Source organism: Pyxicephalus adspersus, chromosome 5 (genome assembly GCF_032062135.1).
Source record: "Pyxicephalus adspersus chromosome 5, UCB_Pads_2.0, whole genome shotgun sequence".
Classification (NCBI taxonomy): Eukaryota; Metazoa; Chordata; class Amphibia; order Anura; family Pyxicephalidae; genus Pyxicephalus; species Pyxicephalus adspersus.
This window is the reverse complement of record NC_092862.1, coordinates 33,714,177-33,736,170: the sequence shown is the minus strand read 5'-3', so window position 1 is coordinate 33,736,170 and position 21,994 is coordinate 33,714,177. Positions and strand designations below refer to the sequence as shown.

The 21,994-nt window shown below is 36.8% G+C and overlaps 1 protein-coding gene across 3 annotated transcripts in view; it reads right to left on the bottom strand.

Moving 5' to 3' along the window:
- The window catches only part of ARFGEF1 (ARF guanine nucleotide exchange factor 1), a 103,234-nt gene that overhangs the window by 5,814 nt on the left and 75,426 nt on the right, over positions 1–21,994 (bottom strand). For 2 of the 3 annotated variants that reach the window (XM_072411082.1, XM_072411083.1), the window contains 16 exons: positions 19,504–19,662; positions 18,773–18,923; positions 17,575–17,665; positions 14,285–14,325; positions 14,033–14,202; positions 12,851–13,002; positions 12,567–12,739; positions 12,176–12,336; positions 11,445–11,575; positions 10,165–10,294; positions 7,710–7,845; positions 6,543–6,681; positions 5,658–5,721; positions 4,125–4,239; positions 1,984–2,123; positions 451–619 (listed from right to left, as the gene is read on the bottom strand). In XM_072411082.1, the coding sequence (XP_072267183.1) occupies positions 451–619; positions 1,984–2,123; positions 4,125–4,239; positions 5,658–5,721; positions 6,543–6,681; positions 7,710–7,845; positions 10,165–10,294; positions 11,445–11,575; positions 12,176–12,336; positions 12,567–12,739; positions 12,851–13,002; positions 14,033–14,202; positions 14,285–14,325; positions 17,575–17,665; positions 18,773–18,923; positions 19,504–19,662 (2,122 nt within the window). Of the gene's footprint in view, positions 1–450; positions 620–1,983; positions 2,124–4,124; positions 4,240–5,657; positions 5,722–6,542; positions 6,682–7,709; positions 7,846–10,164; positions 10,295–11,444; positions 11,576–12,175; positions 12,337–12,566; positions 12,740–12,850; positions 13,003–14,032; positions 14,203–14,284; positions 14,326–17,574; positions 17,666–18,772; positions 18,924–19,503; positions 19,663–21,994 lie in introns of those variants that run through there. The other variant, XR_011920792.1, reaches the window with a different exon arrangement.

The following is a 21,994-nucleotide window of genomic DNA, read 5'->3' as shown; positions in this document are numbered from 1 at the left end:
TACGAATAAGTTGTATAGCATCTCAACAAACGCCAAAAGCTGGAAGGCTTGAAACTAAGAATTAAATTGTATCATGACGTACATTGCAGTTGTCACTAATAATATATATGTACTCTTTTGCTTCCACATAATATCATAGCCATAAAAATGCTCTTCTCTTTCATTTTATTTTGTGTACAATATTACAAGGGGTTGGCACTTATACTTTATAAAAAAAATAATCAAGTAAGAAGAGGCAGCCATTCTTTATCCCAGGAACGATTAAAACACTAGTAATTATGTATGACTGCAGTATATCTTTAATATGAATTTTTTCTTATACTAAAATTTACATCTCAGAGAGCCTGTGTTCCTTTGTACTACAAAGACATCAGTCAGTGGTATTTCTGCAATTAAATTTATGAACTTTGTATCCCAACACTCCACAAGATAGATATCAGAGTCACTAACCTGCTTTCCATAGCGCTGTTCTCTGCTCATTATTGGAGTTAAAAGCTTTAGCAAATCTGTGAGATTCGAGCAAACAATCAAGGAGTTTGAAGAGCTGCTGAGATGTGAGGAAACGATACATGCCTTGATCTTGAGTGTCAACATGGACATCAAAATGAACCGTGTCCCTCTGTAAAGGGCAAAATACACAGCTTTACATCAGCAGCTGTCAGTTAGTTGGCAGAGGAACAAAAGAGGTGCGTTCACACATTGCAGGATCACTGTAGGAGGTGAATGCTAGCTAAGGGCCATGTCAAGTGCATACGGTCAGCATTTTTATTTGTTTTTTTTTTAACATTGACATTGCAATTGCAGCATTTTTTTTTGATAATGACATTTATTGCAAAGATTTGTTCATTCTCCAACATGCATAGACAGGCAATGTTATGCTATCCATAAGAATACATTATGGCTTTCCAAACTGGACTAACAGGCACCAACCAGCATTTCACACAATAAATAAGGCTTAGTCCTCCATGCTTAGCATAACACCATTTTGGCCTGTCCAATGGCAGATTATACAACTTGCAATCTTAAAGTGACCTTGTCAATACTATCTCAATACTAAATAAAAATGTAAATCGTGTCAGCCTGTAAAACCATATTTATACTTACCACTCTAGTAGACCGAGTGTCCATTTTCATTCTTGTGGAGCTTTTGCCACCACGGTTATCAAGCTTTCGCAGTTGTGTTTAAGAGACCTGCAGTGTTTCCTCCAACTAGCCTTTATGGTCGCAAAGATCATACCAGTGATGTGGTGGCCAGTGGAAGGAATCACTATTACTAGAAATACAACACACACTAAATATTGGATAGCAGTGATGGCTGGAGTGCTGCAAAAGTGTTTGACAATCCACTCACCAGAAAGAAAAGTATCACCTTTGCAGCTTTATTTATTATTAAACTTCTGTCAATGCAGCCAACTTTTCGGACTTGTCAAATTGCCGTTATGATTTAATAGACAAACAATTTTTAGCAAACCACAGCAACCTGTCAGACGTCACCCATGATAGAGGTTTTTATTGGACAGACTAGTTGGGGTGACTGGACATCACTGCAAGTTGCAGGTGATTAAAGCCAAACAAGGAATAAAAAATAAAGAGTAATTTTAGTGTGTTCTGTATACAACTGAGGTTCATCCAAGCACTAACTTGGCAGACACCATTGGAAGGTACAGGGCATAAAGGAGGTAGAATAATGATTAGAGAGCTGCATTACCATTTTTCATTTCTGTCTAGACTGCCACTTTAAACACCGTAAGATAAATTGAGAGCCCATCCCAGTATTGTGCAAAATGTTTTTACTTTTTTTTCCCCAAGATTAGTTAGAACCAGTGCTGATTTGTAATGCATTTTATATACGATTCATGTTCATCAACATTTGATTTGTAGTGAAGTGTCAGTACAGCTGCAAAACAGGAAGTTTTGCAGGAAGTAATATTTGTAATACTATATTAAGGTGAGACGAGTGCAGTGTTATAAAAGATGACCCACCTGAGCTGCTGCCAGGTTCTCAGCATCCTCCTTCCTACTGGTTGCCGGAAAGAACACAATGTTATCAATGGTCTGAATGAGCTCCAATTGGACCACACACTTAATTAAAAGTGCTGAAAACAGCTTTTGCTCTGGAAATTCTGTAAAAACACAAAACCAGCACAAAAATGAATTATTAAAAAATCTCAAGTGCAAAGCACCTTATTGTCAATCTGCAGAAAGATATAAGAACAAAATCATTTCTCCCATTTCTTTAAACAATGGATATACAACTCATAAAAGTACAAAGACTGCTCAAACAGCTACCAGTGCACTAGTAATGAATAGTTTGAATTATGAAACAAGGAGAAGCAAAAATGTACTACTTCACGTGTGCATATTACTAGTACTGGAGCAGGGCAGCTGAAGCTGCTCAGGAACTCATTACCCTGGAACTAGTATATAGTCTGTGAGCTGGAAAGTTAGTTACTGCCATCAGTTATCTCATAGGAGTTTTGCACTAGGTACTTAAATAGTATTATATTAAACAGAATGACAAATACCAGATATATATTTATCATTTTTCCCATTATTAACTCAGGAATTTATCAGAATTTGTTGACCTAACAACAGGTTAAGTTACAAAACACAGTACAGGAGGTTTATTTTTTGAAGCTATAACGTAAGTAAAAACAATCTCATAACCAAAAAAATGCACATTTGGCAGGATCAGAATTTTCCCACTGACCTCCTATTTGACAAGATGTAGAGATCTCGAACTCACCAAAAAACATACAATGTGTTAATCTTTTTATTTAAAAAAAAAAAAAAAACGCATTCTGAACCTATTTGCTATATAGTTTTCGCAATCTTACCTTAATATTATATTTATGTAATTCTTTTCTAACTACACTAGGATTTTGTTAAGGTCACCTAATCCACAACCTTTACTTCTTCCTTGCATTTATTTTTTGCATTATGCCCACATGTATACATGGTTGAGTTATTTATTGATGTTACTTAAACAACTTTTAACTTTTGTTATGAGCTCTTGCATAACATTGTACTTTTTGCTGATCTGAAAAGCTTTTCTGGACAATTTTTTTTTTGTCCATGCATACAGAGACAAGGCATAAAGATTACACCTGACAGATGATGTAAGAAACATATTTTTCTCGCTCCAAAGACTACGTACTGACGTCAGATGATTCTCATCAGATAATCGTCTCAGGGACGATATTGGCGAGAATCTGGTGCGTGTACAGCGCTCTTGTCCGTAATTTTAACAACTGTCCTGGTGGATCCACAGACAACAAACGATCATAATAAAAGTGAAGGGGTGGGAGTGCAGTGGGGTGCGGCTCCATCGTTCTCCCCCTACCCTCTCCATAGAGAAGAACAGTTCTGTACTCATTTATGCATCCGTGCAGCCTTTTGTCGTTGAAAAGGATCGTGAAAGAGCCTTTCCAACGCCTTTCTGTGCATGTGTGTACCCAGCCAAATCTCAGCAGCTGCTGAGGAACTTCTGTAGTTCATGTGCCATAATTTAATGGATATATACTAGATTGGGTTATCCGTAGAAGGGGACATTGACAGTTATTGCACCAGTATGAAATATTTTTCAGAACAAACCTGTAAAGACATCAATGTTGTTCAAATCACTCTGATTTTACTAATAATACTACTGATATGAAAACTAATGATTTGCTGATGATGAGGTTAATGACATAGGAAGAGAAAACTCTCCAACCCAAATATTAAATTAGACACTTCTAAAATAATGTTACATTTCAGGCTGCAGCTCTGGAGCTTGTCTGCATACAAAGGAAAATGTATAGGAAATCCTGTATTTCATATTTGTTTTTAATCAATCTTAAAACAATTTATAAAATATGAATGCTTATACAAATAAGCTGGAAAATCCAACTTAATATACATTAGGTAAAATAAAAAAAATCAAACAAGACAAAGGTATTGTAATAGGCAACAATTTATGTGTGATGTCAAACAATTATTATAGTAAGAAAATGGATCTTAAAATGAGTCAACTGGTGGTTAAAGCTCTGAAACTGAACATCAACTACCAGCAAGTGGTAGTAAATTCATCCCATAGCAATCTTCCCCTGTTATCAAAAAAATAGATTCACATGCTCCAGACTTACTGTAATATTCATCATGGGTCACTATTGACATCCCTGATTGGGTGAGTCTCCTGCCATCTGCTGTCCGGGGCTGTATAGAGTCATGGATATCCACAGATTTCTGAGATACAGAATCCTGGAAGAGGCACACAGACAGTATTAGGATGGCTATTTATATTTACACACAACCACCAAACATTTTCATAGTTCAAGCACAGAAATCAGTGCTTTTATTTTTACTGCAAGACTTTAACAGTACAAATTTGTTTAATACTGCAGATAATACTTCATTTACAGAAACAGCATTTTAGAAGACATACATTTGGGAGGGAGGTTTACATCCTACTAGGTCCAATCACTATTTAAAGTCAATAATGTTTGAACCTAGAAGAGGGTAGAACTCCAAAAGCATAATGAGTGGTTAGTGCAAATTAACTGGTAAATAATGGAATACATATAGTACTGAACTGTACATTATTGTAAATGCAGCTACATGACACACAAAAGTTTAACTTTTTAGAAAGTCAACCACAGGCAAATCTCAGTCAAATTTCACAACAGAATTTTGGCCCTTCTCATCAGATCACTAAGTCATTTACATTGTATAGTGGGATATAACACTTTTCATGAACCTGTGCTTTGTCTATGTAGTCCAAAAATAAAGTTCACTTTATTGGCTGCCCATTCCAGGAGCATACACTATTTATTATACTACAAACTCCTTTTGCTTTTTAGTCACTGGGAATGAGAGGATGCCTTGTGTTTGTGTAAAGCTTCGAGTCCCCACCCAATGCCATGTGGAAGTCGATATTTATCAGCCCCTTGCATATGGAGGTATTAGGGATTAGGATTCTTCACTCACAAATATAGTGGAAGGTGAGTTTACAATGACATGGAGGGTTGCAGTTAATACAGAACTTTGGTTTCCTATAAAACAATATGTGCTGCAGCAGGTAATTATGTGCTTTTTAGGTTTTACCTAATACAGCTTCTTATGATGATAATCAATGATGCTGTACTCAGTGCACAGTCACTACTCTCATTTAGGTTGCACCTTTTTGCACTAATGTGGGTGAGAAGATGTTGGGAAGGTGCTGGCTATTAGCATCATCACTCACTGTTGCTAAAACCTTTCCACTGTGGGATGCAGTGTCCAAGAGGGGAAATATGACAGACACAAAAAAGGGAATGTAAAAGTAGTTTTTATTTTTTACTTTATGAGGCTTGTGCACCACATTGTTACTGTATCTGGAAAATGTATAGGTTGCCATATAGGAGCCTTTAGCTGTATCCTAAGTTTACCTGTTGCTTTCCTATGCATGGGATAAGTACAACCCTCACTGTAAGCTTCTGATTCTCAAAATCCAATGTAACTCTTGGTAAATACCCCTGAATAGCACAGAAGTCAGTTAACAGGGTTTGGGATTACTGATACTTGGATTTCATAAACTTGATCAGTTATTAGAAGGAATTTTAGTGTGTTTTTTGTGTATGTTTCCTTTTTCTAAAAACACAATACAAATAAAATACTAACATTCTGGAAGGGAAACTTACCAACTGCTTGTCAGACTGAGCACTTATATCTGCATCTCCAGCAGCAGGTTTCCATGTCAATAACCTAAGCAGAAAGACCAAGCAGAGGATGAGAACACATTGCACACTGTGACAGATCAATTCCAGAGATTTTACAGAAGCAGCAGAAATAACGTAACTTTAAAACCAATCAATCATACATGCTTTCAGTAGTAGAATAAACCAAAGCAATCAATGGAACCTTGAATTCTTCTATAAAAATTACTTCTTAAACAATTTCCATAACAGCTCGCCTCTCTCCAATTTATAAATGTCAAGCCATAACAGATGAACGCTGAAAGATCTCATTAGGGTTAAAGGTATAAACCTTTATGCCCAGTATGCCCATTGGTATGGCTTACTGTATACAGTTTTGTTTTAGCTTTTTTTTTTTTCTGTATCACCTGCAAAGTTTCCTACCTGGTGATCATGTTTAGTAACAGCGACTTCTGTTTCTGGCTGACAACGCAAAGCCACTACTTTACTTTTATCTGCAGCATTGTTAATCATATGTGAAAGTTTCTTCAGTTAGCTTGATAGGCAGCTCAACAGACAACTAAATAAGTGCCCACAACAGGCTGGTCTAGCATATTGCTGCTGGTAATTCAGCAGACTGCCTTTAAAGTAAAGTAAAGGTTTTTTTTGCACATTATCTCGATTTCTCAAATAAGTAAGATAAAAAGTCACCACCCAATAGAAATCATATACAGTAACCAGAACCATGTGGTCCATGAAGAACCAATTAGATGGTGACTTCCTGAACCTCATTGGCTGAAATTTTCTATTCCTTAAGTTTTGCAAATGCCTACTTTATGCAATCATTTGATTTCCCTAATCTGAACACAGAACCAGAGGCTGGACACTTACGCATGTGGGATGGTGGTCTTGAAGATATCCAGCATGCAGTTGCCGGTTTTATCCCAAATTTCCAGGGTAAATTTCTCTCCATTCAGAATAACAACGTTTTCTAGGCAGTTAGTTCCAGATCGAGCCAGTTGTTCATTATCTGTAAAACATTACATATTTCTGCATCATTTAGTAAATTGGCAACATGAGCAATGTGAAGTAGCCAGTTAGGGAGACATAACTGACTTTACTGAAAGAAAACCGGGGCTTTGCCCATGCAAGTTCACTTCAACATCTGCAGCACCAAGATTCACCCTCCATTTTTTTCTCTAAAACTGTTTTGACAGCTGGGAGGAAAGGGAAATATTTAGTACTTTAGGGTGTGTGTGAAAGCATACAAATACCATGCCCCCTGCATACCAATGCTGGTGCTTAGGTATCCAGTGGTTTTAGTTGCTCCAGCCAGCAGACGTAGCAGCATGGGACAGTACAAAATGATAAAGTTAAGTATTTGCCATTGCTGAAATAAGAAGATAGTTGCCTGTTCTGGCCTTACATCACCTCACATCTCTAGATCTCATTAATTTTATATTGGTGCCCTTTGTATTCAATATAGGAGTATAAAAGGTAAAAAATAAACCTAGGAAAATCTTACAGTATCAAACAGTATATGCCAAGTGATCTCCAAAACAAAAATGAAGCCCTGGGAGTAGTCTGAAGAGGTAATGATCATTCACAATTAAGGCAGAATAGATTTGTTATTCTAACTGCACTGCACACCTGCTATATCATTTTAAGACATGGCTTTTTATGAGCCAGTATAAAACTATGTGAATATAACCAGTCACCAATATCCTGCAGCAACAAGAGTGCTTTACTATAGTCAGATCAGTGTTTGTTTAATAGTTGCTATATAATTTGTTTCATCATAGTTCAACTCCAGGTAAAATTATTAGTAAGTGCTCATTTTGTCTGAAGATAGAGATAAAGATACACTTAGAACAGTGGTGTAGAGGAGGCTACAAAGAGTTCAGCTTTTACCAAACAAAATATACTGTTCTGGGGAGCAATATTCAAGGCCCATATACTGCATTTGCAGAACAGTATAAATGGTGAATATATATATCTCATTACTTGGTATGGTGAACATGGCTGTAAAGGCTGTGGAAAGAAACAGGCTACACTCACCTTGCTGCACACACCAGTATAGCTGAGCAAAAATATCATCGAGCAAGACATCACTGAGGACCTCAAAGTACTGCGTGAAGACATCACAAATTGCATAGAGTGCGTGGTTGCATGTAGTTGTCATCCATTCTGCTTTCTATAATAAAACAAGTAGAAACAATGAGTATGAGCAAATTCTAATTCCCAATTACAGGCAACAGACTTGTACACACTAATAATGATCAAAAACTAAACCGGTTTTCCAAATACAGTACAAGCACACATACTAAAAATGACACTGTGACACTTAATGTGTACTTGTCATCTGAACAAAGCAGCTGTTTTTTAGGATTTATAATGGTACTTTTATACTAGGATCAATGAGTATATTAGATAAATTCTAAGGAATTATCTTAAAAGCTGCCAGCATCTTAGTTGTGGCCTCATCCCTTGTTCACACCTCCACAATACACAAATAAGTGCATCCAAAATACTTCATTAAAATGTCTATAGCTCAAATTAAATTGCTAGCATTCTAGGAAGACAAGCAAAGCCAGACAATTTTAGATAAATACTAAACCCTCAGCATTAAAAGCTTGACCAAATTTAAATAGATTATGTTAAAAAAAACATCCTTGGTTTATTATTCCTTGGATTTTGTTCCAGTCTACAGAATATTGAAACTCTAGAAGAAAATAAATCTAGACTTAGAATAACATTAATGAAGGTGATATTGCATCAATTGTGAGCTGGGGTAGACTGGAAGATTATCAGATTATATGCATTCCCAGTTTGACAGGTGTGACCGTCTCCATAATTCTAACAGATCTTTTGTTGTCTATGAGGGAGATTTTACTGCTGCTAATTTCTAATACTGCACAAACATTGTAGACTAAATAACTATTTACTTTAGCTGAAGGGAAAAAAAAGTAACAAAAACATACAAATACATAAAAGGGGACAAAACTGAACCTTTAAAGATAATCTGCATTTTTGTTATGTTTTGGGATATGAATATTAAATGCTGTGCTTTCATCTTCATATCGGTCATGTAAAGTCTGTCAGTCTGTGTGGACTGGATAAAAACAATGGAATTTCTTACCATGGTAATTGGTAAGCAGTATCTAATTAGCAGTTCTTCAGCAAGGGTGCTATACACACAGTGTGACAGACAATCTTGGGGTACAAATGGAGCCTGCATTATCCAGATGTATAATCCTGCAGTGGCATAACACTGTAAAGCATATTGAATTCAGCGAAAGGGGCGAATGCTTCAGTTTTGTGGCTCAACTAGTTTTAAAACTAATGTATACAGAGAGAAACCCAATGAATATTAATGCATCTATACTGCAGAATATAGCCTGCACACCGGTCTGGTAAGCACAACTGCAGAAAAATGCACAATAAATGATTTCACAGGCTGTCAGCAGACAAAAGGTTTAGAGATTTTAGAGAATACAGAGATTAACACTTTATTGCACTGTTAAAGAATATTTTCCTGAGATGTATAGGTGTCTGCACCGAGGACAATAAATCAGTTTCCCCCAGGTTGCCAGTTAGGATAAAAAAAATACAGCTCCTTTACATAGTTTGAAACATTTCTTGTAATGGGAGATCAGCTAATATGTAATCCCACTTCTCAGTTCCACAAACTTTACTATACCAAAACACAACATACAGTCCACAAGATTCTTTTCCATGGTTTAGATCTCTATGACATGTTGAGAAGAGTTGGCCAAAGAAAGGAACACATTCAGACCATGATATTTGCTGGAGAATGCTGACATTAGATTGCTATAAAACATTCCCTACTATTAATAGATTTCTAAAAAAAAATGTGGAAATTCACCTTATATAGAACCTGGTAAAACAAAAGAAATAGCTGTACACATTAACATCATTGAAATTTGCAAAGTTAGAGCTCAGCTAGACTCAAAGTTGAACAAGTCAAATTCTTTACAGCAATCATGTTAAAAAGTTGTAATCAAATTAAAGATGTTTACAAATTAATGTTTAGTTTCCGGTTTATAATTGTGGTCAGATAATGTGATATTGATTGTTTTTCCTACTATAGGTATCATATCTTGTTTAAGATAAACAAGTATTAATGCTGCCCGGTATATGGTCTGATGTTTACATTTTTAAAATATTAGTCTAGTTAATTGCTTGAAAAATACACGTAATTGTAAATACAATGTGAAGGCAGCTGTACATAATACATACAATTTTCTTAACTGGTAAATATAATTTCACCCAATGCCTTTTATTAAACAGAGCGGCTCATTTCCACTGTTACAATAAACCAGGATTTCCAGTTGAAAAAATGAGGCCATCTGGACTGAAGATTGAGGGTTCTGATAAGATAAAATTCTTCTTTTCCAGATCATTTTCATTATGAATTACAAATAAGACTGGGCTCAGGCTAGAACTAAGACACATTTGCATACACATTCCCTGCTTACTAGACTTGTCTCACCTCAGTCTGCTGCTCTGGAAGTTTCATGTTATCAAAGATCCTGAAGACAATTCTGAACAAGTCCTGCCACCAGTGTTTCTCAAATGTATGTCCATATGTCTTCATCACCTCAAACATCACGGTCAGACCCCTGCCAGTAGAAAGAGAACACTGCCATCTCCAAGAACACAAATAACTACAAAAACATATTTCAATAACTCCAAAAAACACACCTGAAATTTAGCAAAAAAAGTCATGGATTTTTATTAACAGATGTGCTGTATGTGGGATGAGCGAGAATGCCTCTGACATTCTTGCGAAAATTTCCTTGAACTTCCGCTGGGTCCGCAAAATTTCAGCGAACTGATTTTGCGGACTCATTATAAGATCGAGGAAATCATTACAGGAGTATTCCTGTTTTCCCGGGCACTAGAGGTTAAATGAGGGCTTGCCCTCTTTCCATCCAAGAACACATACTACAGGGCTGCAAGAGTAATCAGAGGAGCGGTCAAGCTCTGCTCTCGATTGCTCTTGCAGGTCCCAAAAAGTTTGATCCCAACGGACGATTTTACACAGGCCGTTCTCGCTTACATGTTTGGTAAGTGAGAACGGCCCGATTCCCAGCAAGATCGAATTTTGCTCGCTCGTCCCTAGTGCTCTATTATGTTCTTTCAGTGATGATGATTTCAATGTACTTTGGAAGTGTTTAAGGACTATCATAGTTCTGTGTTACCATACCAGCTCTAGGGGGTAAGACTGTAAAAGAGGAGAGCAAGATTGACTCAGATATTGTGTCTTGTAGCGTAATTTACATGAAACCAAACTCTCCTACAATCAAAGAGGCTGTATTGACAAACTTTGTTTTTTTTAACAATTGCATCAGTTTATGTTTATTTTACCCCAAGAAGATTTAAAACTCCTTTCAAGTACAGTTGACCACCTACAGACCCAATTTGACCTACTTAAACCAATTTAGTAAATTTAGCTCTGGCTGAACACAAACCTCATTTTTAGAGTGAGCATTTGACTATTTCACCAAGTGATGTGGCAAGCATTTGAACAGGAAGGAACCACAGGGTGGAAAATGATTACTTTGTGTATAGTTAGGTGTTGTGTATTTAGGTTTGCTTAAGAAGGAAACTGAAAATGCAGTATAGCCTTGTAATTAAAATGCATTATGTTATCAGCCTAATTATGTCCTAAAAACATGAATACTGAACTAATACTAAACACGTTACAAATAATACACAACGGCAATATTATAAATACCTTAAAAATGGAATGCAAATACTGATTGTTACCTGGTTCTTACATCTAATTTGCATCTGTTGATGATGCAGGACAACTCAAACAGAATGGGGAACCATCCTCTCACCCAGACACGGTCCTCAGGAGCTACATTCATATCATCGCTTGTGTACTCCTTGAATGCCTGCAAACAACACATAACATTGACCTATCACACAAATGCAGAGCTGCAATCAAGAAAAATGTACACTCACTATACAGTACTATCTAACATACAATTTTTTATAAGGCCACGTAGAGTGTCTTGTGGGGTAAACCCATTAAAAAAAAATGCTGCTCTAGGTTCCCTCTAGTGCCGATTACATAATGCATTAGTTCAAGTGGTATCTCCTGAAGGGGAGGACCAAAGTTCATACCAGCTAGCCCTGCCTTTCAACTGATATCATATGACATGAGAGCAGCCTAGAGAAGAATTTTGGCCAAAACAGGCAAATGTTTTGGCCTTTACATCACCTTCTATCCATCAAACCAAAGAAAAGAATGGTTTAAAGTGGCTAGGTCTCCTTCACATAAAGGATCCCATGTTGCAGTTACATCACACTTATTATTGCTGTTAAATAATCACTTGTATTTGTTTCGCATAGTGCTTATCTACCAGTGCCTAACAACAGTTCAAATCATTCATGTCTTTTTGAATAATTAACACAGGCTGCAAACAGCGGTTATCAAAAAAGCCAATTGATAAAATAAAACATGATGGAGTTAGGTACAAATGACATCATACCTGAGGCCGGTCAGAGACATATTTTGCACAATGGCGGATGAGACGTATGGCTTCCATGCTGGTGTCTGGGAATGCTGCATTACAGGCAAATTCAGACAAACATTTCACTGCATCCTGAAAAGAATCAATGGTGGCTGGAAAGTGCTTCTCAAACACCAGTGCTGTAACAAAGGGGACAAAACGTAAAGGTTTGTTACAACTGAATTTCAATGTAGCATATTGGTTTTAAAGTTTTTATTTTAAAAACTATGTTTCTATTTCAAGCTGTTTAACCTTTGTGATTTTGGCTAGAGATTTTATGATCAGATATTATGATGACTCAATCCAAAAATTTTTGTTTAGTTCTAGCATGTGTTAGACAAATTCTGAATAGCAAATGACAAATACTTACTGACTATGTGCCCGGTGGTCTGAAATGCCAGCTCCACTATGCTCTCATCCTGGTCGGAGGCAGCCAAATGAAAAACTGAGAATATGTTCTTCCAGCCTGAGCGAATGTTAGCAGCTTGGGAATTTACCATCTGTGCAATGCAGCGGACAACCATGTCCCTGATGGTGGGTGACCTTTTTACAAACAATCACAAGCAAAACATGAGGAAGGTGATACTCGTGACTCACATTTACAGTACGTGTTGCTCAAAAACACATATATACACCAAGTACATTTTCACCCACCTATTCCTCTTCATGATGTGCTCAAAAGGTCTTAAGAAATCTTTTTGGAAGCGGAAGTTTGCAAGCTCCCCCTTTTCTAAAAATTTCATAGACAGCTGTCTTAAAGAATCTACTGCAAAAATTGCGACATCTTCATTAGGGTTGCAACCGACCTAAGAAAAAAACGAGAAATCAAAAGGGAATTTAATCTTATAGCTTGTTGTTTTCAAACTCTAACAAGCTAACACTTTGTGATATTTGGTAAATGCATAACTAAAGCAAGCATTTAAAATTCAATACAATTCATATTCAAAACCTCCATAACAAATAAAGGTGCACCCTTTAAATAATCTGAAGCTTTTTCTTTCATAGAATTCCATACCATGGACCTTCCATCTCAGGGGGTGATCTTTTAGGCCTTTAGTATATTCCCTCCAGCTTTGTCAGGTGCATGCTTCCATTGGACTATATAAGCTGCCATTTTTTTTTCGCCACCACCATTTTTTTACCTAATCCTATACTGTTAAGGAGCACAGTGCACATATATTCAACAGGGCACCCTGTGTCTGGAGAAGTAATATGGACACCCACTCAGATCATTCCTCCTCCTTGTTTCTAGGTGAATGGGAAAAAAAGCAGAAGGTACTCATACGGGAAGAGGGTCTGCTTAATCAGAAAAGGCAACATTGGCCAGAGGGTGACTTTAATTAAATTAAGCTAAACATAATGTAAAATAAATTACATAAAGTATTGCTAACTGCTTTCTGGCTGCTGCCCTCCAGATACGTCTGACATAACCTCGTTCACCTGGCAGAATGGAATAAAACTCTCTTATATTTATTAATATCTGGTTTGGGAGCAGCATACAGACACATTAGGTGATACCTGTTACAACAGAGAGACAAAGTCTATTACTGAGGATATCTTTCTTGTAATGTTGATTGTCTGGCTGTCATGAAATTCCTTTACACCTAACTGCTCCTTCGGATACCCAATCCAGCAATGTTTGCTGCGCAGTATTGTTTGGTGGTGTACAGATGAAGGTGAAACTGTCCTAAAATGTATAAATCCCTGATCAAAAACACTTACAGTTCAACTACAAGAAATTATATTGTCACTGAGCACAGACACGTGACAAACGTCTGTCAAAGAAGAAGCTGTAGAGTCTTTGGCGCTTTGCGTGCATTGTCAAGTATAGCTTACCTTATTAAAATGGTCTCCAATAACCTCCCATATTCTGGACCACTGAAGTCGGATGCGGCCCATATTGTAGTAGGAAATCTCCACAATTTTTTGTAAGCTAAACATTCGAGGGTGTGTTGGAGACAGCAACTCATCCATTGAAACAGCACACAGCCAGCGTACAAAATCCACTGCAAGAACAGAATGCATTAGGATTGATAGGAAAATGCAGGAAAAATAAAAATAAAAAATCTATAGACAAAAATGTATTACCTATAGCATTTCCATCCAGTCTCGTGGATCCAGTAAATATTCTGAAATTAGATAATTTATTTGAAATTTTATATCCAAGTATATAGAGAAATACATGTTTATACCAGGACAGCATTTTTGTTGAGAAGTGTAGAAAGAAATTCCTAGAATCAGGCACCAGTGGTCTACACCCATTCCAAAAGACACATTTAAAAACTAACTCATAAAAAAGATCATATAGTTGGATTATTGATAGTATAGCAATACCCATGTAAAATACAAAAATAAGATCAGCAGGTTGTATATTACGTTGCACCATACTGAGCCTTGCCCTTTCTCATTCTATGTAGAATGCAATAGGATAATCACCCACAATTTTAAGTAAAATATCCAGTGAGAGGTGACCCTTTAACGTGTAGCTCTTTTTTTTTTTTTGAATGCGTATGTGGTCAGTAGAGGAAACCACATTCCTTTCCACAAGGAAAGGCATTACCAGTGAAGAACCTTAGAAATCCTGAAATGTCTTTGGAAAACATGGACATCTGTTGACCCTGACACTAGCTGCACACTATAAGGATACATGTGGGCCCAGGAGAGCAGGGACATAAAAAACTCCTTCTCCCTGACCAAGAGCTCAAATTAAATTTATACCCTGATTTATTCCCAATGGCACCACCATCTTAACACACAGATTTCCAATAAGAACTCGGCTAATTTTCAAGGGATGGGTGGCTGGGACAGGAGCACAGCACATGTCCAGCTGCTTGTATATGCCAAAGGGCTAAATGCAGAGAATATGATCTGCTTCATTGTGACAACAGCATCACCCAGGCTATGCCCAAGCCCTCTTTAGTATGGTGTCCAGAATGAGCATGTGTAGTGGTTCTGCTGCTCTGCCCGTTATGGTGTCCACTCGATAACTGTTGCTCCCGGCTGCTAAGAGTCACAAGACCTACAGCTGATGTAAGGGGAATAGCAGAGATGGCTGTCCTAATTTCCTGGATCTTAATTTATAATATATATGCAATGTATTATGTAATATGTTCCTATTTAGTCTGTTAAACCTACAATTTAAAAAAATTTGCTATGTGTGTTGTGTGAGGGCACAAAATATTATTAAATAATATAAAAAAACAAACATTGATCTTGCCAGAAATGTAGTTTGCTTGCACTGTTACAACCTTCCCGCTATTCACGGAGAGGAGGATGTTGGAGGTATTCTATGATTTCAATACAATTCCTGACCTTGAATGACTAAGATGCCCCTTCATAGACAAAGTTTATTGAGTGTGCATTGTCATCCTAGAGCAGAATGTATTACTAGCAAGAAAAACCTTGAAAAAAAAAGCAACCAGATTTGAGAACTGGTAAGCGATAATATATTAGAATTTAGTTCTTGGGTTCAGATACACTAAGCATGGTTCATTCAATTACACTCAGCCTTTCTGTGTTTCTGAAAGGTCACATAATGGGACAAGTTGTGTTTGTGATGCTGGTCCTCTCCAGATACCACACACTGTGTGCTCTCTAGCCTTTTAGTGACAATTCAAAATGTGTCTGCTAACATGTACTCAACCATGTGGAAAATGTAATTGTGATGAAAGCTTAATCTGTGCTAAATATTACAAAAACCTGTAGTAAGCCTTCATGCTTCAGGATGTAATGAAAGAATTATGCCAAACTAATAAGAACAGTTCATTTACTCACAGTAATTTAGAAAATGCAGATATATTAATGGGGTACAAATCATGAGTACTCTATTCTTGCACAGTCTAAATCCTATCTGCCTTAGGCAGTGGTGAGCAACTAAACACAATCTAATAACCACACATAGATTCCTAGGCTTAATAAAAGTGCAGCATGTTAAAATTCTTATTTTAAGGGCAACACTTGCTTCTTGCCCAATGTATTTAGAAACAGTTCATTCTTCATTATTCTATTAGTCTACAAATTTGGAGATTAAGATTAATATCCCATGTTGTGTTTGTTGAAAAAAGTGTGGACATTCCCAAGATTGTTACTATACCCTTTTCACTATCAATCTGCTGCAGCTACAGGACAGGCAGTGAATACAAATCACCAAATAAGGGTTTCTTTATAGCAATTTTGACCCTTTCATACTCCCATCTAAATTGAAAACAAAAGTTATTGCCTTTAAGTACCCTTTAATACAAAAACTGCAATTGATTCAGAGAAGAGTACAAAGCTTAATTGGCAGCAAGGGGGATTTACCACGCTAAGTATAGATCCACCATAAACTGTTTTTTTTACTGATAGAAAGGTTAGGATAAAACTTAAGATACTGCTGGAAAGATAGAACTCCTATCCACCGAGGGGTTATTGTTTTTAAGCTTCTGCCCCACTTATTGCATTCTCCATAATACAAAATAATGGAGGAGAACACTCCTTAAAATGACCACAGCAGGTGTTCAGACTCTGAAACTCAAGTGCAGACATTATAACACTTATCCCCACAAAGGGCCAACCTAATTCCACAGCATATACCAAAGAAAATTTAAATATCAGTTGTGTGTTAATTTACCCTTTAAATACAACACTGCTTCATAACAGTATGATGTGCTATACACAGATACGGAAGCATACTGGAAACAAGAATAAACTCTACTGTCTGGGATACAATATACATGTGGGCTGATAATGATCTGAAATTTTAATTTCCTGGCTGTCATACTGATCAGTGTGGTCAATGCTATCTTTGTTACTGATCCAAAACAAGCATGCAGCTATTGAACCAAAACAGAAGTACTGAAGATACTGACTCTTATTTATGAAAGCTCTCCAAGTGGATAAGAATACACCAAGCTGGAGAGAATACACTTTCAGAAGTGAACTGGGTGATCCAGCAAACCTGGAATGGATCTGGTCCAGGATTCAAAACATTTGCTAGCAAATAGAAAATGATTTTTAAAAATCCATTCCATGTTTTCTGGATCACCCAGTTCACTTCTGAAAGTGTATTCTCTCCAGCCTTGGGAGCTTTCAAAAATCAGGGCCACTGAATCAGCATGAGAGCCAGGTAACTAGGGTTTCCTAAAAAGGGATAAGCAATGGCAACCTCCATCTTTCTGTCTGCACAGACTTTCTTTTTGGATTAGTGCTGGAAGCTGCGCTGCCTATTAATGTGATCGTGGGTGTTCTGAAAGACTGCACAGACTCCCTATAGATATATCAGTATTGCACAGAATCCAGATTCCATTTCATTTTAGGCTAAAGCATCATTTTCTGCATTATGTATATAGATTTATTTTTAGATATCAGAAATACTTCAAAACACCAAAAATCATGCATACCTGTCAACAGCTACTACAACACTCTGGGAGCTGGTCTCTCCTATGGATTCCTGTATACTTGCCATTTGCTTCCAGTCGACATTCCCTCCAACTGTTAAAACACAGACAAGGAAATAAGCAGAGTTAATTATTGCAAAGTCTGAAATTTTCAGAACTTACACAGACAGCATGAGAATCTGGCAGCAGTCCATACAAAGCTTTGTTCTTAGTAGACTTGCTTTGCAGTTCTTCGGACCCAAAATCAAATCTCAGTTGGCACACTTTAGGCCTGATGTACTAAACAAATAGAGGTCTGTCACTTTGAACAGTAAATGTTGATTTAGCTCATTAAAAAGGAGTTTCCTTCACTATGAATACCTAATATGTGGGGAAACGGAAGAACAATGAAATTTTCCTCTCATATGTGACTGAATGAATAAAGGGAACTATAGCTTTAATTTGTTCAGTGGGCTAACCTCAATGACTCTGTAGTTTTTAGGCCTATATTTCCCCCCCCCACCAAAAGAGGGGAAAAAAATCACAAATAATTTTAGCTGGCTCTCTGGGTCCTTGGCTCTGTCTGTCATTTGCAACCCATATTTAATGTACAGCGCTGCATAATTTGTTCGCACTATATAAATCCTGTTTAATAATAATTACAAAAGTATACTGTTAAAGAACAACCCACTCTGAGTGCCATTAGGTCACTGTAGCACCGGGAGCCATAAATTGCTAACAGTTCAGATACTTGTGTTCAGCTTTTTTTCTTTTCTGCACCCAATTGTAGCCTCTTTTCAACTACTTCTGGTATACAGAATATTGTTCAGGCTGGATTCCTGATCTTGACAAAAAGGGGAACATGCCTCCCTAATGTGCATTTAAACAGTCGCTTATAGTCTCCATCAGAAGTCTACATGACAATGCAGAATCACAAATGGGAGACAAAAAGAAAGCTTGGTCATCCTATACCAGGAGATGTTTCTAAAAAGACTTATGGCAGGATCACTAGGAAATATTTAAATAAAAGCAGATTGGGTTTACATCTGCTGAAAGCTAGAATGACTGCATTAGAGTATGGATACATGTTTGCGCACTTAGGACAGTGATAAGAAGATCAGACTGCAAACGTCTCAGCGAAACAGACCAAAGTGACTATGTAAAGCAAGCACAATACATCACACTGTATGAATACAAAAAAATCATGAATGGTCCTACTAACCTAAGCCAAGACTAACAAATTCATCAGACGCTTGGTCTTTGGTTCCAGTGAATGACCCTTCCCTATTCCTTACTGTTCCAGAGATGTAGCGAGGCTTCACTCCAGTGCCTATTAACTGTGCAAGTTCCAGCTGACTGATGCACTTCAAGATCTGTGTTATAAAGGAAAAAAACCTTAGTTATATACTAAATGCATAGAGAAACAGCTTCACCAAAAGATACAAAAAAAAAAAAAAAAAAAAGACAAATCATTGCTAATGTTAACTGTTACCCCAGTGGGTATATATATATATATATATATATATATATACACACACACACACACACACCGCACGCTACCCTTATTTACCTTACTCGAGGCAAAGCTACGACTGCCACAAGCGTCAGTACGCCAGTTGCTACCATTCAGTGAACAGCCCGTGCTATAACTCTCTATGAATTACATAACATCCCCTCCTCCTCCCTTCTCAGCACCATCCTAGTAGGTACTCAACTCTTCTCAGCAAGGTAAAGTAAGGTTAAATTTTCATTTTTTTCATCTAATTGCTTTTGTATTTATGTATTTTAGTATTAGGCAGTGTTTAAATTATTTTATACAGCCCCATCACATTCATGTATGTACACATACATACATATACTTCTATCTCAAAGCAAACAATAATATTCTCAACAACCATTCTCAATAGTTTTGCATTTGACATAGCAGACAGACTGGCTGGTGGAAGGCAATACCTCATGCCATGAGCTTCCCAAGTAGTTTCCATCTGTGTGAGCTACAGTAATGAGCGTTTTGATAGTATCTATGTTCTTCTGTTTCATCTCCGTAATTCCAGAGCTGACAGTTAATAATGTAAACCTTGCCAATGCCTGGACATAAGCGTCTCGTTCAAGCTAAAAAAAAACCACAATAAATACACATCATTTTAGCACCCAGTACAAAAACTTAAGCATAACAATTCTTTACTTTATATTTTGTGTTTAAGTAAACCCCTTTTTTAAAAATGTGTCTTTTTTTTATTTTAGGCAAGCATAAAATTCTGTAAAAACTATATTATATTTACCCTTTTGCAGCCAACAGATGGAGAGTATCAGTCTTGTAAAACATGGTTTGCAAAATCTGGTTTATTGCTGAGCTGTGACTATAAATCTGGATATTGGATGCTCATATGCATCTGTAGTAAAGAACTGGTGTTAGTACAACTAAAATGATGTTTAATGATGCACCATGCTGGATCACCAACGAGCTACATTTAACAATTTGCTATTGTAATTTATAAAACCAGATACAGCAGGGTAGGGCGCACTCATCCTCCTCTCTCTACAGAGCCTAACAGTGATGTCAGTACAGCGTTTTTTTTACTCTACTGTTACTGGAAACAGTCACTAAATAGCGTTTTCAGTAACAATTCTTTACCATCTGTACAATAATGGTTTAAGTGCAAAATGTTAGGTGAGACACTAAAATAGGTGTATAAGTCTGCTGAAGGATGACAAGAAAAAACAACCTTTCCTCCTTTAATAGACCGTGCTTTATGGAACTTCTGTAAAGTCAGTAATTGCCTACATATACTTAACCACTTTCTATAAGACTCCAAGAAGCATATTAGGTGCACAGACTTGCATGCTGGTTGGATACAGGAAGGAGTTCATTGAAAAAATTGTCTTTTACACAGGGCCATATTATTACAAGTAAAGCTCAACTGGCTTTGAAAATATTACACAGTACAGTAAATGGTTGTCCTGACAGTGACCTTGCATAAGGCCCCAGAGAATTTGAAACCAAAATTTAATATGTCTGTACCCAATATTCTTCAGGGCTGTAAGGGTTTTAAAGGATAGTTCAGTATTGGAGAAATTAAAAATGTGTCATAGTATTGTTTCAACAAATGGTTAATCATACATTTTGGGGAAGGAAGTAAAGGTTCAGAGTTTTGGAACTCTTGGGGCTTCACTAATATTTTTACATGATCCTGGAATTAGAAGGAAAAGTGCCGGAACCTACGAACAAGGACACAATGTACAACCCAATGTTTGTTTTTCTGTTTACCACCATTCCTTACATGACCATATAATAAAATAATCCTATCAATAAAATCATTTATACTTTATACCTGACAAGCATGATTACAATCATCTTTTCATGAAGCATTCATTAAGAAATCCAAAGAGAAACTTTTATTTACTTTTTACTTTCATACTTTTGCCCTGTAGGATGAATGTTTGATCTGTAATGGGCCATGTCAAAAAAAATTGCAAGTGTTTATTTTGTCTAACCAATGTGTAGATTAATCCAGGCAAGCAATTTTCTGCTGCATTTAAAATATTTAGCAGAAAGGCCACAATTCTCGCTTCCTTTGCATTACCTTTCACACTCTGACTAATCTTACTTTACAGCTGGCTCTCTGATTTTTTGCCTATTTGAAAATGTAATGCACTTTAAATTGCTAGAAACAATGAATTCTATGTCTGAGTTCACTTCGGCAATAAATAAAAATCTCCTGAAAATATACTCACGCTCCTTCACTGCATTAAATGGTCCTATTTTGACTATATATTTTTACTTCATACTTCGGCTTATAAACTCGAAGCATGAAGTAGTGAGGTAAAACGGAAATAGCCAATGATAACCAGATTTCAGTGCTTGGTTGTTATAGTCCACTGAAATGACACACTGCTCTTTGCTTGGCTATATTACCTCATATTTAGTTCACCATATAAATCAATTTAAACTCATTCACTGATAACACTTTGTTGTACTCACGCATAAAATAACCTAAATTTACTACTCCAATAAAGCCGCGGACCACCAAAATTTTCCCGTGGACCACTGGCTAGCGACGGCTGGTTTAAACAGTTGCTATTGCAAAGTATAGGAAGTGCCTTTTTTGAGGCTTTTGCAAATATCATCCAGATCTATATTTGCATAACAGGACACCCTGGTTCCATGTATGTACAAGGTGTGGAAGCAAACACTCAGGCAAGGAAAAAGGAATGGTATTAGACAACTTTTAAGGGAAGGAAAAACAAAAAAAATTTCCATTATGAACTTTACCAAAGAATGAAATTAATTAAGTACAAAACTAGTACATATCCCCTTTAAGGCTGTTCAACTTCGACTTTATATCAACCTGGATTCAAAATAATTATGCAGAGAAGTACATTGCTGATGGGAAAGGAGAACTGCAAGATGTACTCCTGGGACAAAGGAAAATAATTACCTCAG